At 43.4% G+C, this 17,827-nt stretch overlaps 2 protein-coding genes across 2 annotated transcripts in view; both read left to right on the top strand.

Annotated features, from left to right (window-relative positions):
* Positions 1–12,783, top strand: part of LOC113121947 (tripartite motif-containing protein 72-like) — a 30,983-nt gene extending 18,200 nt beyond the window's left edge. The window contains exons 2-5 of the mRNA XM_026292839.1: positions 7,183–7,384; positions 12,165–12,358; positions 12,460–12,481; positions 12,720–12,783. Coding sequence (XP_026148624.1) covers positions 7,251–7,384; positions 12,165–12,358; positions 12,460–12,481; positions 12,720–12,783 — 414 coding nt within the window. The 5' untranslated portion in view covers positions 7,183–7,250. The remainder of the gene's footprint in view (positions 1–7,182; positions 7,385–12,164; positions 12,359–12,459; positions 12,482–12,719) is intronic.
* A 173-nt stretch (positions 12,784–12,956) lies between these two features.
* Positions 12,957–14,402, top strand: LOC113121468 (protein NLRC3-like; the record flags this gene model as incomplete). Its single annotated transcript, XM_026291992.1, has 2 exons — positions 12,957–13,828; positions 13,955–14,402. Coding segments are annotated over 2 exons (1,320 nt in total), but the record flags the coding sequence as incomplete, so codon positions are not given.
* Between the last annotated feature and the right edge of the window lie 3,425 nt (positions 14,403–17,827).

Here is a 17,827-nt window from a genome sequence, read left to right as displayed (position 1 = left end):
TTTTCCAAACTGTGGATTTGGGAAATGAACAACACAAATGGTGAACTAGAAAAATGTCTCAGTTGTGTCAATGGAATAGATTTTTCTTCAATCTCAGTAAATTGAAGTGTGTAATATTTCCTGTAAATCTAATGATTGTCTTTACTTTAGGAATAATCCACTTTCTCAGACGTCATCAGGAAAAAGTCTGATGCCAAACTAAGATGAAATATCATGGAAACTGGAATAACATCATCAACAAAATCAACAGGTTGGTTCAACAAATTGTTTCCTAACTTCCAAGGATGTTTCCAGAAAAGATTTGTGAGAGTTGCTCTAAGTAGATGAACTGAACACTCAGCTCCTTTATTTTCTAAACTAAATCTTGGGATCATTTTTGATCTTCATGTATATTTCACATGTAGTTTATCTCCAAATGTCTGAATCAGCCTGATTTGGTGTCTCAAACTTTCCAGTGATTGTTTCCAGTTGAATTATTCAATACACACATAAACCAGTGCAGTGAAGTAGCTACAATAAAGAATCATTGGAGATTTTTCAATCTGATCTGACTGGACAAGTTTGCAACAACATAATAATCTTTGACATTTATTCATGTCTCATGTTGTTTCTTTTGATTGGTTGTGTTTTTAAATTTCTTCTGTTGAGACATGATGATAAAACCTTTGGAGTTTTTGATCTTCGCTGTACAAATCTTTTTCTATTCTTGTGTCTTTTAAACCTTCATATTAGAATCAGAATCAGAATCAGAATGAGCTTTATTGCCAAGTGAGTGTGCACACACACACACACACACAAGGAATTTGTATAGGTACAGGGGGGGGTACTCCAGTGCAAACAGACATAAATACAAATGCCACAAAGGGTCAAACAGTAAACATAAATGCTACAGAAATGCTACAAAAAACTAAAAGAAAAATGCACAGATAACCTGAAAAACAGGATGAAAGGGGGAACTAATTGGTGTGCAAAGAGCAAAACGGTGCCAGTGTCATAGTGCAGGTGGTGGAAGGGAATGGTGGAGAGCTATGAGTTTAAGAGCTGGATGGCCTGAGGGAAGAAGCTTCCTTTGTTCCGGGCTGTCTTGATGTTTGGAGCTCTGAAGCGCCGGCCAGAGGGTAAGAGCTGGAAGAGGTGGTGGCTCGGGTGGGTGGCGTCCAGAGTGATTTTCTGAGGTCTTTTTCTCACTCTGGAGGTGAACAGGACTTGGAGGGTGGGTAGGGTAACACCGATGATCTTCTCAGCAGTCCGAACTGTCCTCTGAAGTCTTCAGATGTCTGATTTAGAGGCGGAACTAAACCAGACAGTGATGGAGGAGCACAGGATAGACTCGATGACCGCTGAGTAGAACTGGGTCAGCAGCGTCTTATTATCCATTTATTGTTCAAACAAGTCAATACAAATGCAAATATTTCCTAGAACTACATTATTTAGTGTTTGTTACAGCTCCAGTGCAGACACCTGGGACTTTAATCTTGTTTCTCTATATTTCAGATCTACTCATTCTAATATGTTAGTCTGAAGATGGAGCATGTCTGCATGTTAAATCTTAACATTTGGAATTAGCTGAAAGTGAACAGAGTCCTAACTCTCCCTGTATTTCAAATGAAACACATGGCTCTCTCCAATGAGCCTCCTCCATTATTATTAGCTGTTAGCTACAGGAAATGATGCTGCAGCTTTAATCTCACTTCACAGAAACTCTGTGGAAAATGCTGCAGAAACATGTCATTGATTGTCTCATCTACTTTTCCAGTGGGAATTAGTGGTTGACCGTCAGTAAAAGGTCTCTGTTAGCTTCTTGACATGAGGTGCACATTGACCTGCCCCCTTTCATCACCTGTTTTTAGACCAGTAGAGTTTAAATCTTGGTAGAACTCAGAGCTGCACAGGTTTTGGCATCTGGCTGTGAATATCCATCCATAAGAAACATATTGTGTGTCAATCAGCTGGGGACACAAACTGGCATTGATTTGATTCAGCGTCTTAACGGTGAGATGGTGTTTAAGGCCCCAACAGGAAGTCCTAACATTAGTCTAATCAGATCTCTTGAATCCTTTAAAGTCCAGAAAACAGATTGAATCAGTGCTGCCTGGAGGTTTATCCATGTCCACACAAACTCATCGTCCTCCATGAAAACAGACACATGCAACATTTCTTTGATCTCATTATGATGCTGACGCTGAGAGAAAGAAAAAAGGATTTCTACATGAGCCTTTGAATCCAATGATCATCCTTCACTGCTGTTTAATGCACAGTGGTCTCTGCATTTGAAGCATCAGCAGCACTACGTGTTTTCTGTTAAATATCTGAGAGCTTTTCTTTTCTGGGCTAAATCCTTCTCCAGGTGTTTTTCTTCCTATTGAGAAGTTGTTGACATGTCCCAGCTGATGTTCAGACAACAAACTGATGTGTTAACACTGAGCTACAGGACTGGAATAGGCTGCTGAGGAGGAACCAGCTGTTGGTCACAACAGGTGGATCAGTTGTTTGTCTTTGCTTTTCCAGCCATTGCAAATTGTCGACTGACTGAGGGGGAGAAATAAACAGAAATAAAAACAGGAGAGTAGGAACCACATCATGTGATAAGTAACCAAAGCTAATACACCACTTCTTTCTTCGGCCGACGTACGACCGACTCTCTCTGTGTCCTTTCAAAGTAAAACGTCCACCTGGCTGTGCACTATATCCAATATTAGTTAGTATTAGTGTATAATGTGAATGCATTGACTTCTGAATATCCTGTAATCTGAATATGTCTTTATGCGTCTTAATCTACAGAATGTATTTACCGTAGGAATCTGTTGAGGACAAAATGCCATTTAGTTCTCTGAGAGTGAACTTCTGCTAAATCACCTCCCTCCTCTTGGTCTTTTCTGATCCAATGTGTGATTCTGTCTCGTCTCCCTGCACGTGGAATCATGAGTCCCTCTGGGGACTTCCTGCCAGAGGACTCTTATTTTGTGAGGCCTTCCTGTTTCCCCTGTTTTGGTCTCTGGCAGCTTTATGTTCATAGTTTGTTCATCAGTTGTAGATTGCTTTCACCTGTGTCTTGTGTTCAATATTTAAGTTCTCTGGTTTCCTTTGTTCTTCTCCGGATCATTAGTTGCATTGAGTTGGTGTTCACTATTAGGAAGTGTGTTTTTGTAGCGACCGTCTCACCCGGTCTTAGAGGTAACCGTCTTATCCGGTTTTCCCGAGTTTGTGTTTTGTGCCCTGGAGCTTCCCAGGAGGAAATAAATCCCTGTTGGTCCTGCATTTGGGTCCTGCCTTCTCTCCTGCACTTCCACACACACACACCCACCCCGTGACACGTGGACTCAAACTGGTAGTGAGGCTGACGTTGTGTGTGTGATTTTCTATTTTATTGCTGCCCCACTGCAGCTGGATTAAAAACATGTGATGTCTATGTAATATCAGTGGATCAGACCTGCCTGTCTCAGGCCTACATGTGTCTGTTGTGCGTCAGGTGAAGCATAAAACAATATAAAATACAGCTGTGATCTGTGATTATTTCCTGTGGGAAGCTTCAGGTGTTTACACTTGTGTCCCTCAGACCAGGTTGCCGTCATGGACGTGTTAGTCCAAAGGGTCACTCATCAGCACTAAGGTCCAGCTGGAGTCAAAGAGACATGAAGGTGGACCAGAAGGTGTTTTTCAAAGCCCAAGGAACAGCACATTGTCCTCACTGTTCACTCTGAGTTTAGAAAAGAGCAGCCTGCCACGTCTTTATTGTTGTTGTTACTGGACAATATAGAGTCTGAGAAAGATCTTTGTTATGGACAGAAGCTGAAGAGACTGATGACAACAAGGAAATCATAGAAGCTACTTCCTCCTCCTCTAAAGTGTGAGATTAAAGTCCTTGTCACACTTTGAGCTTTGAGTTCTTCTTAGTGAAACAATGAATGAAAAATACATAATGACATCAAACTAAAAACAAACTCAATTTCAAAGATCCAATGAATATTTTGGCAGGATGGACATTTGAATTCAATTTATTTCCAAACAACAAACTATAATAACTCTAATTATTACTTCTAAATGAACTATATAAGAAATCTCATATATAAAGAAATGCTGTGCAGTCAAAAGTCCAACCTTTGTCTCTGTAATGTAGTTCTGTAGAAAGTAGCAGTGAATGGGCCTTCTCACTGGCCTTAGTTTGTGTGTTTTTGACTCATTTTCATTTATTTCTTGTCTTGCATCTTATGAAGCCAACAGGAAGTGACAGTGGAAGCCATGCTAAGGTGAGCAGGTAGCACTGCCTTTGTTCATTTCATCTATATTGTATATTCATTCAATTCCCTGGTTTATTTGTGCATGAGACGACCCATAAGGGTGATGCTACAACTGTCTAAAGGTCATAGGTGGATTAACCAGGGGCCCAGAGCTCAGGGGCCCTGACAACTTGCTCATTTGTGGAGATTTTAATATTCATATATTTGTGTTGTCTGTCCAGCCAACTGGTTAATGAGATTCAGAGTCTCTTGTCCTCTTTTGACCTGACACAATCAGTACACGGCCCCACACATCAGCACAGACACACACTGGACCTTATAAACTCATATGGTCTTTCCAGTATCCATTTTAGAAATAACTGACACTTGCATCTCAAGCCCTATTATATTTGAACTTACGGCTCCTCTTCCTGCTGATAAATCCACTAAATCCAGCCTGTCACCATCACCTCTACCACAGCTGGAGATTTTCATGAACACTAGTCGTTACAGTCAGGACGAAGCTACTTCTCCTCTATGTCCCAGGGACTTTATCAACTCCTGCCACTCCACCTGCTCAGGGATCTTGGACTCCATCGCACCTTCAAGTACAGATCTTCTAAGACTAATTCTGACCCCTTAATGACAGCCAGGCCAAGCACAGGACAAATGTAAATATTTGTCAAATGTCCAGCACCTCCAGGCTGTTATTTAACACACGTCAGTCAACGTGGGTCAAAGTCAACGTGCGATAACTGTCTTCATTATTTTGTGAACAAGGTGGCCTCTGTTTGGCAGGATATTAATATCACTACTTGATATAGTACGCTCTTCTCCTGTGTGTTTAATATGTTGGTGTCCTCATCTCTCCTCTGATGTGATCCAGCACTTGTCCCCAACCAACTGGCCTCTGGACGTTATTCCATCCAGGCTGCTTAAACAGGGTTTTACCACAGTGGGGCCATGTCTCCTCTTGTTCATTAGCAGCTGTCTCAGCTCAGGGTCTGTCCCAAATGTATTCAAGATGTATCCAAGCATGCTGTGGTCCGGCCTCTTACCAACAAATCCAATCCTGACCCTGCACTTCTGTCAAATTTTAGACCAGTATCCCATTTACTGTTCCTGTCCGAGGTTTTGGAAAAAAGTGGTTTTAATCCAGCTACATACTTTTTTTGGAAATTAATTATATCACATCTGCTAGAAGTTCCTTGTTCGAGGCCCAAACAGTGGGCTGGTCGTTTCTTTGCAGACTCTGAAACACTATAACCATCTCTGACCTGCCCTTGTTTAAAGCTGAAGTTCAGACTTACTTATTCCGACTGGCTTTGGGTTCATAGCATCACCCTGTGGTTTTGGTGCATTTTATATTCTTTTTTTACTGTAGATAGCCTGTATTATTTGTTATTTATTTTAGTTTGCTGTTTTCAATGTTGTAAAGCACTTTGGTAAACCTGGGTAGTTGGAAGGTGCTATACAAAGAAAGATTGATAGACTGTGTCAGGGCCTGACATCAGCACAGGAGCAGGCGTGAACACAGGATGTGGATTCATTTCCTGTTATGGTCTGGGTGTTTCCACAGGCACAATCTAGTAGGAAATACTCGGAGTCCACGGGGCCTTCGGGCAGTTTTGATGGAAACGTACAAAATATCGCGATAACAAGGTGTTAACTCCCTGTTATCGCGATGTTTTGGTGTAAATGGAGATTTTCCAGTAAATCCCATGCGACGAAGCAGCTTGCCATGAGCCCTTCAGAGTAAAGTACCCCTCTAATTTTAAAAGTCTTTAAAATGAAGGGTGGTGTCAGAAATTCCCAGAATGCACCGTGGTGAAATGTCTCTGGCAAAAGTGTCCTGTCGGTGGGACCATTACAGAGACCGATGTTCCACATACATGTGCATATGTAGCCTATAGGGGCTCTAAGAGCAGAGCCAGAGTCTGAGCCAAACTCCCAGTTTCTTCTGTTTGAAGGAACATATTTCTAGTTGGTTTCAAAAACTGAAACAAAAAGATGCAAAAGAACAACAAAGAAATGAACAATGAGCATAAAACGACACCAAATGCCTTGTGATTCAGTCAGTGGGACAGGAAACAAAGAACCACAGCTGTTTTTTCTTCTTTGGACTGAAATATGATGGAACAGTTTCATTTCCCATCAGTGGATCGACTGATGTTTCTGCTATGATCTTTAGTTTTCCTGAGTTGAAGTCCCTCCAGCTGCAGCTCCAGATGTTCTGGCTCCATCTAGTGGCTGAAACAAACAACAACACTTGGTCAGGCTGAAACTCTGAGCTCAGACATTTTCCACCTGACAGAGCTGAGAGGAGATCTGGCCACGATTCAAATCATCAGGACTCTGAATTTCCAACCAAATATGTCCTGATGACACAGGAGACTTTTCATACCAAAGTCTTTCATATGTTCTGAAGGAAACACTGATGTTCCTGTAGGATCATGTTTAAGATCAAATGAAAGCAGCTGCTGAAAATTGTTCAGGGAGCTGCTGACAGACACACAGCAGGGAGGGACATTTCAAAATAAGAGTCTGGTCCAGATTCACTGACAGTTATTGGATAATTACTTTAATGAGGACTGGGATAGTCCAGAGACATGTTCAACACTGAGACCACCAGGCCTCTGGAGGGACCATTTCCACTGGGAGAGACTCTGAGAACTTCCTGTGATGTTGTTGACTTCCTGTTTGTGTTGCAGAGGTCCACTCACTGCCACATGTGAAGAAGAGCAAAGTGTGAAGTCAGACTCCATTTTAAAGACCACAGAGAAGAAGGAGGAGGAAGCAGGGTGAGTGTTAATATGACACCTGCACATATTGATCCATCTCATTGATGAATGTGGGGATTGAGTCTGGTTTAGACTTGTGTTTCCTGACGTCACAGTCACACTGTGTCTCTGGGATGGTTCCATCAAACTAATGTCCAATCAGAAAGAAGCTGCTGCCGTTACAGGGGGACAGCTGACTGGGTTTGTTCCTCTGGTCTCCAGGGTCCCTGGTTTCCCTCTCAGACCACAGAAGATGAGTCATTGTGGTGGGCAAGAGGAGGACAGACCAGGGTCTCCAGGATCCAGCTGCCTGTCCATGAAGAGTGACCGGTCCAAAGAGTTAAATCCTCCAGCCTTCAGTCCTGAACCTGGACCCCCAAACTCAGGGTAAGAGACAGTTTCTAGTGTAAACTGAGCTGAAGATGAGTCTGTGGTCTGGAAGACAAAATCCTGATCCACTAACATCAGGTGTCCTTTCCTGTGATTAATTAAAAAAACCAAAACAATGCAGTGCTGTGGTGCAGGAGACGCGTTGGCTTCCCTTTGAGCTGCACTCTATGGTTGAGAGGAGATATACAACTTTAAATATATATAGAATATATCAAATTTAGGCTGTGGGCAGAAAACTGACTGTTGTGCTGGAGGATCAGATATTTAGTCCGAAAAAACCTGTTTCCTGGAAACATTTCAGGCCGACTGACACCAATTAACATATTTGTGGTTGGAATTTCTAAGAGGCTGTGTCAGTAGTTGGTGTAGTCCCCGACAGAAACAATAGACCGAAGCTCTTCATCTGCATTTAAATGCAGTCGTCAGAAGGAATTCACACCTTCCAGGTGGAAAACCATCTCCGTGGTAACAGTCCCTCCCCCTGCACAACTCTGTTGACTGGTTGGTTTTTTCACTGCAGTTCACAGCGAGTGAGAAAGGACGTGAACATCCAGTCTAGAGCGTCAGCTCCAGCTGCAGAGCTAACGTGGTCAGTTATTAGTATTATTAAATGTCTCTGCATCACTTTGACTCTACGCAGCCAAAGCAGGTCCACAAAGGATGGAATATGAGACCCAGCTCAATACTGTGCAGCACAGTAGTTCACTGAGCCAACCAGTCCCAATGAACGCAGCTGCTTTTTGGATGCAAACACATGTGCAGCGTTAATGTTAATGCGTAAGATTGTGGCACCAATGAGGAACAGCCCATTAAAGAAACAGAGCTGTGCTTTATGCTCTGCTCTCTGATCATGGTTTAGGTTTGGTGACTCTGTTTGTCGGCCGCTTTTCTGACTCTTCTGACTTTTCCTCGTGCGTTCTGGTCAGTGTTTACATTCCCCTGCAAGCGCGAGTGTGCGAAGCGCTGCATCAGCTGGCTGAGGAGATCACGAACACGGAGCAGCAACACCCGGACTCTGTTTTTATCATCCTCGGAGACTTTAATAAAGCACACTTGAGCCACGAACTGCCCAAATTCAAGCAGCACATCAAGTTCCCCACCAGGGAGGGCAATATTCTGGACCACTGCTACACCACAATAAAGGATGCATATCACGCCCTCCCCAGAGCAGCTTTAGGACTCTCTGACCACTGTCTCATACCATCATACAGGCAAAAGCTCAAATCTGCTAAGCCTGTAGTGAGAACTGTCAAGAGATGGACCAGGGAAACAGAGCAGGAGCTACAAGCCTGCTTTGAATGCACTGACTGGAGTGTTGTTGAAAGCTGCTGCCACAAACCTGGACGAACTTACGGACTCTGTTACATCTTACATCAGTTTCTGTGAGGATATGTACATTCCCACCCGGACTTTCTTAACATACAACAACGACAAACCGTGGTTCTCTGGAAAACTCAGACAGCTTCTTAAAGCCAAAGGAGATGCCTACAGAAGTGGTGATCGGGTCTTGTATAATCAGGCCAGGAACACACTGAATAAGGAGATCAGAGCAGCTAAGAGTAGCTACTCCAAAAAGCTGGAAAACCAGTTTACAGCTAACGACTCTGCTTCAGTGTGGAGAGGCCTGAGGACAATAACCAACTATAGGACTCCATCCCCCTCCTCAATAGGCAATCAAACCCTGGTGAACGATCGGAACGAGTTCTATTGCAGATTTGAATCACCCCCCCACCCGCTCTGATTGTCCTCCAGAGCAACCATTAACATCTCCAACCATCAACCCCCTCTCCCCCGCTCCGACACTTCAGATCAGTGTGGACGATGTGTGTCGGCTCTTCAGGAAGCAGAAGAGAAGGAAAGCACCAGGACCAGATGGGGTTTCACCATCATGCCTCAGAACCTGTGCTGACCAGCTGGCTCCCATCTTCTCTCTGATCTTCAGCAGATCACTAGAGCTGTGTGAAGTCCCTGCATGCTTCAAACGCTCCACCATCATTCCCATCCCCAAGAAGCCAAAAATCACAGGACTCAATGACTACAGACCAGTGGCTCTGACATCTGTGGTCATGAAGTCCTTTGAAAGATTGGTGTTGGCCCACCTGAAGAACGTCACTGGATCCTTCCTGGACCCCCTGCAGTTTGCCTACCGATCCAATCGGTCCGTGGATAATGCAGTCAATATGGGGCTGCACTACATCCTGCAACATCTGGACAAACCAGGGACTTATGTAAGGATTCTGTTTGTGGACTTCAGCTCGGCATTCAACACCATCATCCCATCACTCCTCCAGAATAAACTCTCCCAGCTCTCCGTTCCTGACTCTACCTGTCAGTGGATTACAAGCTTCCTGACGGATAGGCAACAGCTAGTGAGGATGGGGAAATTTACTTCTGGCTCCCGCATCACCAGCACCGGCGCCCCCTAGGGGTGTGTTCTCTCCCCACTGCGCTTCTCCCTCTACACAAACGACTGCACCTCCCGTGACTCCTCTGTGAAACTCCTGAAGTTTGCAGATGACACCACTGTCATTGGTCTCATCCAGGACGGTGAAGAGTCTGCATACAGACAGGAGGTGGAGCAGCTGGCTTGCTGGTGCAGCCACAACAACTTGGAGCTAAACACGCTCAAAACAGTGGAGATGACTTCAGGAGAAATGCCCCCACCCACCCCCCTCTCACCATTATGAACAGCACTGTGGCACTAGTGGAGTCATTCAGGTTCCTGGGCACCACCATCTCTCAGGACCTGAAGTGGACTTCCACATCGACTCCATCATGAAGAAGGCCCAGCAGAGGTTGTACTTCCTGCGCCAGCTGAAGAAGTTCAACCTTCCGCAGACGCTGCTGACCCAGTTCTACTCAGCAGTCATCGAGTCTGTCCTGTGCTCCTCCATCACTGTCTGGTTTAGGTCCGCCTCTAAATCAGACATCCTAAGACTTCAGAGAACAGTTCGGACTGCTGAGAAGATCATCGGTGTTCCCCTACCCACCCTCCAAGACCTGTTCACCTCCAGAGTGAGAAAAAGACCTCAGAAAATCACTCTGGATGCGACCCACCCGAGCCACCACCTCTTCCAGCTCTTACCCTCTGGACGGCGCTTCAGAGCTCCAAACATCAAGACAGCCCGGCACAAAGGAAGCTTCTTCCCTCAGGCCATCCAACTCTTAAACTCATAGCTCTCCACCATCCCCTCCCACCACCTGCACTATGCACTATGTCACTGGCACCTTTTGCTCTTTGCACACCACCTAGTTCCCCTTACATTCTGTCTTCAGGTTATCTGTGCATTTTTCTTTAGTTTTTTTATAGCATTTGTTTCTGTAGCATTTATGTTTACTGTTTTTACCCCTTGTAGCATTTGTATCTATGTCTGTTTGCACTGGAGTACCCCCCGTGTACCTAAACAAATTCCTTGTGTGTCTGTGCTCACACACTTGGCAATAAAGCTCATTCTGATTCTGAAAGATCCAAAAATAATATGGAAGTAGTCCAACACATCAGTACATTGAAAATCCATCAAGCTCCTCCTCCAAGACAGCTACAGCAGTGTCTCCACAGTCTGCATTGTAATCACCTTAAACCCAATATTGGACCAACTGGAGAAGATTTGATTTTCTGAGCCATGAAGCTGCAAAGAAATTTAGACAGAAGTTTCCACCAAACTGCTTGGAAGGTAGTAAGTCCTGCAGCCACAGGACGACCTGCTGTAGGTCTCTCCAACAACATGGTCATGACATCAGTATCAGCTGCCTGGACTTTCTGAAGGCTTGTGTTTCAATCCATTTCCCACAAGTGTGTAGCATAAAGAGACGTGCAGTCAGCTGGAAACAAAGTCCTCTTAACAGCAGGCCTGGATAAGGCTGCACTGACAACAGCATATGTCTCTTCAACCTGTCTCTTCTAATGTGAGACTGTGTTCCACAAACTGAACCTCCCTTTGCTGTTGTCCTGGATTGGATCAATGCAGCAACACTCTGCCCATCCTGGACCCAAACAGGAAGCAGTTTGTCACTTTAATGCTTCAGTTGATTGACACCACACACACACAATAATGAGACTAAGTCAAACTAAAGCAGTTAAGGAAAGAGAAACACATCTTTCCACATGTGGAGCAGCTCAGGCCTCTGGCTGTTCTAAATAGAGCTCAGCCTGTGTCTACAGTGGTAGTGACTGAAAACATCCTAGTTGTTCCCAGCGTTATGTTTGCAGTCCCCTGGTGCTGCTGTTGCATCAGGAATGCAGTGGTTGAAACCCTTCCAAAAAACTCACTCAACATGCAGTTCTCCTTCAGTTTCCTGCTGTTATTGAGCAGCTTTGAAGGGATTGATCCACTTCCAGACGTGGTGTCATTGATGCACTTTGGAAAAGGAAGTTGGTTCTTTTTCATTGAGTTAGTAAAATGATTCCATCTCCTTTATTCAGACTGAGGAGTCTCATTGTTTGATGACTTTATTTCTGCTGTCACATGGAAATGTTTCTGTCTTATCACTTTTTCTGTTTCTCACCACATTTCTCTTCTTCTCTCTTCTTTCTTTCCTTCAATGAACATCTCACTGGATCATCTTGATGTTGAGCTGCAAACCTTTGCAAACTGACAAACTCAGTGTTGAATGTTGATCAGATTCCAAACTTCATTATCAGCCAGTTCAGCTGTGGAGGAAAACTGATTTAAAGACAGCTGGGAGTTTCCAGCTTCTGTCCAGTCAAACAATAAGAAAGTTTCCTCACTCAACATGTCTCCACCTCAACTAATCCAAGTTTACTTCATGTCCACAGGGACAGGACCAGGACTCAGGTCTCTGAGGAGCAGCGGCTGTCCAGCTGTGCTTTGTGTCAGGCCGTCCTGAAGGATCCAGTCTCTACGAGCTGTGGGCACTGGTTCTGCAGACAGTGCATCACCTCATACAGGGACCAGTCTGATTCAGCAGGAGACTGTCCCTGTCCCCAGTATGGAGAAAGACCCAGAACCAGTAGGACCCACTGATTGTTCTACATTTGAGTTGGTCCTTCACAGTCGAGATTCTGTGTCACGCAAACATCTGTTTGATTGGACCCTTTTCTTGTCTTCCAGTGGACTCTGGTCTGCAGGATGTTTTAGATCAACATAAGACCAGTCTGAGGACGAGATGTGAACGTGTGACTGAAGGACCTGATCCAACAGGAAGTGGAACCCTCCTCAACAGGCTCTACACTGAGCTCTACATCACAGAGGGACTGAGTGGAGAGGTTAATAACCAACATGAGGTCAGGCAGCTTGAGAGCACTTCCAAAGACAAGATCCACCATGACACCCTGATTAAATGTCAAGACATCTTTAAAATCTTACATAAGAAAGAAAAACAGGCAGACAAGCAACGTTTGTCTATCAAAGATAGACCCATCAGAGTGGTTCTGACCAACGGCGTCGCTGGTGTTGGAAAAACCTTCTCTGTGCAGAAGTTCAGTCTGGACTGGGCAGAGGGCTCAGAAAACCAAGATGTCAGTCTGCTGGTCCTGCTTTCGTTCAGGGAGTTGAACCTGATCAAAGATGAGCAGATCAGTCTTCTCAGGCTGCTCCATGTTTTCCATCCAACATTACAGAAGGTCACAGCAGAGCAGCTGGCTGTCTGTAAAGTTCTGTTCATCTTTGACGGCCTGGATGAAAGCAGACTTTCACTGGATTTCAACAACAGGAAGGTGGTGTCCGATGTCACGCAGGAGGCCTTGGTCAACGAGCTGCTGACAAACCTCATCCAGGGGAATCTGCTTCCCTCGGCTCTGGTCTGGATAACTTCCCGACCTGCGGCGGCCAATGGGATCCCACCTACGTGTGTGGACAGGCTGACAGAAGTCCGAGGCTTCACTGATGCCCAGAAGGACGAGTACTTCAGGAGGAGGTCCAGGGATGAAGAGCTGTCCAGCAGAATCATCTCACACATCAAGGCATCCAGGAGCCTCCACATCATGTGTCAAATCCCAGTCTTCTGCTGGATCACTGCTACAGTTCTGGAGCACATGTTGACCACAGAGCAGAGAGGAGAGCTGCCCAAGACCTTGACTGACCAATACTCACACTTCCTGCTGGTTCAGACAAACAGGAAGAAGCACAAGTATCATGAGGGACATGAGACGAGTCTACGGCAGCTGACGGAGGCTGACAGGGACGTTCTTCTGAAGCTGGGGAGGCTGGCGTTTGAACATCTGGAGGAAGGAAACATCATGTTCTACCAAGAAGACCTGGAGCAGTGTGGTCTGGATGTCTCGGAGGCCTTGGTGTACTCAGGAGTTTGTACAGAGATCTTCAAAAGAGAGAGTGTGATCTTCCAGAAATCAGTCTACTGCTTTGTTCATCTGAGTGTTCAGGAGTTTCTGGCTGCAGTCTACATGGTCCACTGTTACTCCAACAGGAAGAGACAGGTACTGGAGAAGTTCCTGGGGGGAAAGATGTACTCCTATAGGGAATATAGGGAAAAGTACAGAAAGAAGAGGAGAGAAACATATAATTGCAGTGATGACGAATATGAAGACCACGACTACGATGATGATGATGATGATGACGATGACGATGACAATAACAGTGATGATGGTGTCTTCCTGTTGGGAGCCATGTATAAATCCCTGGACAGTAAAAGCGGCCACCTGGACCTGTTTGTCCGCTTCCTTCATGGCCTCTGTCTGGAGTCCAACCAGAGAGTCTTAGGAGGCCTGCTGGGTCAGACAGAGACCAGTCCAGAAACCATCCAGAGAGCCATCAACAACCTGAAGGAGATGAACAGAGATGATATCTCTCCTGACAGAAGCATCAACATCTTCCACTGTCTGATGGAGCTGAACGACCACTCAGTCCATCAGGAGATCCAAGAGTTCCTGAAGTCAGGGAACAGATCAGAGAAGAGTCTCTCTGAGATCCAGTGCTCAGCTCTAGCCTACATGCTGCAGATGTCAGAGGAGGTTCTGGATGAGTTGGACCTGAACCAGTACAACACATCGGTCCATGGACGACTGAGACTGATTCCAGCTGTGAGGAACTGCAGAAAGGCTAAGTAAGTCCAGATGTGTCCAAGTGAAAAAAATATATATTTTTTTATATTTTCTAAAAGTATATTGAGTATACTTTTGAAATACTTGAAGTTGTGTTAAAATGAAACCAGTGACGTTGCTGGAAGCTGCACTATAAATCTGCTTTAGTACATGAAAAACATATTTTTCACATATTATTGGGTACTTTTGCTGAACAAAATACTACACTACTGTTAAAATATACATGAAACATTTGAATTTGACTTGTTGCAAATGTCAAAAATATATAGTGACATTAAGCTGACAGTGTGTTACTAATAGACTTTGAGCCAAAGTAAATGTACTTGAAATATACTCTGAACTCATTTGAACTATGTATGAAATACAATAGAATGAGGTTTGAAATGTGAAAAAAGTATGCAAAGTATATTTTTCAAAGTATTTGAGTATTTGTTGTGAAAATGAGCCACTGACTTTGTGTTAAATTGCAACCAAGTTGAACATATTGCATTAAAAGACACAATGATATTGGATTGATATTCCTAGTAAATATAAGTCCACTATAAGCATCATTGTGTGTTTAATAAATACACCAATAATCTGAATGGATTCTCCAAACACTTTACTTAGATTCCAATCAAATGATGTTGGACTAAAAGCACTACGTCCGGTTAGCATGTTCTCAAATGCTCTTACTTTGAAAAGCCCAGTGCACTTTGAAGACGTTCTAAAATGATTGAAAATAATCTGAACTCCTACACAAAGTCCAAAACACGTCAGTCCAACAAATATTGATTTGAACTCTAACACTATTAAATCCAGCCATTTAAGGGCTTTTGAACAAAACAAGTCATTCAAGGTAACAACAATAACAATAAACAGGAACAACAGTTTGTGTTTTCTGTTAGTGAGGTCAAAGTATTATTTGGTTGCACCACTATGGGACTAAAATGGATTTTAGTGATATTCAGGATTCTGCATAGTTCTCAGAAGAATTCTGTCCAAACATCCAAAATACATGAAGTTAACATGTACTATGAAAGAGTATTTTGAAGTGAAACTTTGTCCACAGGAATTAGACCACTTCCAAGAGTCCACTTTACCATAGCCAGGAACACATACATTGTGTACTTTAAATAAGTCTACTGAAATAGAGCTCAAGTTAAATGGAGGCATAGTATTATATTTTGAAGAGAATGACAAAATTTGAAGTAAAAACACAAAGCATGAACAGACTTTTGGAAAATATCACTAAATATACTTCAAAATCTGTTGAAAGTAAATTGTACTTTGAAGAAATCTGCTAAATGACTAATGAAGTAATGATATCATTTCAATATTCTTTGCAAACATTTACTTTGAATCTGCTTTTTTTGTCTCAGTAACTCTTTGACTAATCTTGTACTTTGGAGACTCACCAAAAATGTACTTTTACTACGTTTCAACACAAGCACAAATACACTTGGTAAAATGTGTGAACACACTTTATCTGCTAAAAGTAGAATTGAAGTCTGAAACAATAGATTGGTTTTTCACTTGGGTGATCATCACCATAATGTTCCTCTTGTTTATTGTGGTAATGACAGCAGCTGGATTTTGGCCCAGATGTTCTTGAGCTGTTCCAAATGGTGTCAGTCCAAAAGCTGCAGATGTTCCTGTTGTTTTTTCTATCTGTCCAGTGAATGAACACAGTTCTTCTTTTTCTTTCCAATGGTTTTTCCATGGGACACATTTTTCTTCTGTTTCTCTTCACACACTGTTTTTCTGCCACATGTGGACAAATGTCCAACATTGGAATAAACAGGGACAGGCCTGTTGTGGAAGTTCCAAAGGAACTCAGTTTTCTCTGCTTCGTGTCCAAGATGAAAGCAGAACAAAGATGAAGCGTGTGCAGTGTGACAGAGAGTGAGAAGAATTCTTATTTCATGTCCAACCCACTGAGAGAAGATCAGCTGAACCACTGATGTGAAGACACAACAGGACATGTCCCTGTTTGACATCGAGTGATTCAACTCAATATATTGTCTCTGTCATAATAACAGCTTTTCTAATATATGTGTCCTCACAGACTTTCTAAATGTGGACTCTCAGAGACTGAGTGTGAAGTCGTGGCCTCAGCTCTGAAGTCCAACCCCTCCCATCTGACAGAACTGGACCTGAGTCGGAACACCCTGCAGGATCCAGCAGTGCAGCAACTGTGTGGTGGACTGCAGAGTCCACACTGTAGACTGGAGACTCTGAGGTCAGTTGACTGACTGTAACTATTGCAGATCTTAGATGTTGAATCCACAACTAAAGCTCCTGTGAATGTTGGTTGTTCCATTCAGTGTTTTCATTGTTCTTCTATTCTCAGCAGACTAAGAATGATTCCTTCAGTTTCACTTCATTTCATTGAGCTGTCTTCAATAATGTGTGTTCACTCATATTGAATAGTCATATTAATAATGATGTGTTTCTTTCCATAGAAGCTTTGAAGAACATAGTGTCCCAGAAATGTCATCTGTCAGGAAGTTGTTCTGAATCCTTTGTGTTTCTAAACAAACTGTGGAAACAGTCCAAAGCTGAAACTGTTTCAACTGAAACTGTCCAGTGTTTGTCCAAGTTTGGATCCCAACAATATGTCAATATTGGACCAGACTAATATCTGACATCCCCCTGAGAGCCAGAAGGAAAAAGGTTGGAATATTTCCATTTTGGAATAGAAGTGAAGACTTTGGGACGTGAGAAACAAAGTCCTATTTGTTTTTGGGGAATAACACGTCCCTGTAGTGGACATTGGGTCTTGCTTTGTCCCAAAAACCACACAATAAGCATCAGTTTGCTGACGATAATGTTGGATTTTCTCTGCATTTCTATCAGATTTTTCTCACTTGATGAAACTCAGAGAAAACATATGACACAGTCAGTTGTCAACAATCTATGAATGGGATTCCAAAGCTTGTGTTTAGTGGCCAATGACACAGTGGGGATCAGTCCCAACACAATGACATGACCTGATCTGTGCACTGGGACTGGACCATGTGCTGAGGCCGCAGTCAATAAAGCCAGAGAAGAAGATGCAGAGAGGGAAGAGACAGGAGACAGGAGAGCCTGGGGGAGCTTCCTTGGCTCAGATAGAATAAGGAGGAACAATTCAATGCATTGTTTTGCTGCACTTTGGAACTGTGTCAGCAAACTTTAAGCAGGAAACTTTAAAGCTGCACAGTGACAGTATGAGCCATCAACTAGATTGATTCTGCTGTTGGCTGGAAAGCAGCTTCTCTTCCCATGTGCTGACAATAATATCATGATATAGTCAGACTATTTTTACTATTATTCTGACTGTTCTCATATTATTCTTCTCATTATTATCATTCTACATTTCCCTTCAGGGATTAATCAAGTTGCTCTCATCTCATTATTCTAATGAAAAAAAGAAGAATTGTCACCATCATCATCAC

Source organism: Mastacembelus armatus, chromosome 20, assembly GCF_900324485.2.
Source record: "Mastacembelus armatus chromosome 20, fMasArm1.2, whole genome shotgun sequence".
Classification (NCBI taxonomy): Eukaryota; Metazoa; Chordata; class Actinopteri; order Synbranchiformes; family Mastacembelidae; genus Mastacembelus; species Mastacembelus armatus.
The sequence above is the reverse complement of the archived record's forward strand: the minus strand, read 5'-3'. Positions and strand labels throughout refer to the sequence as shown.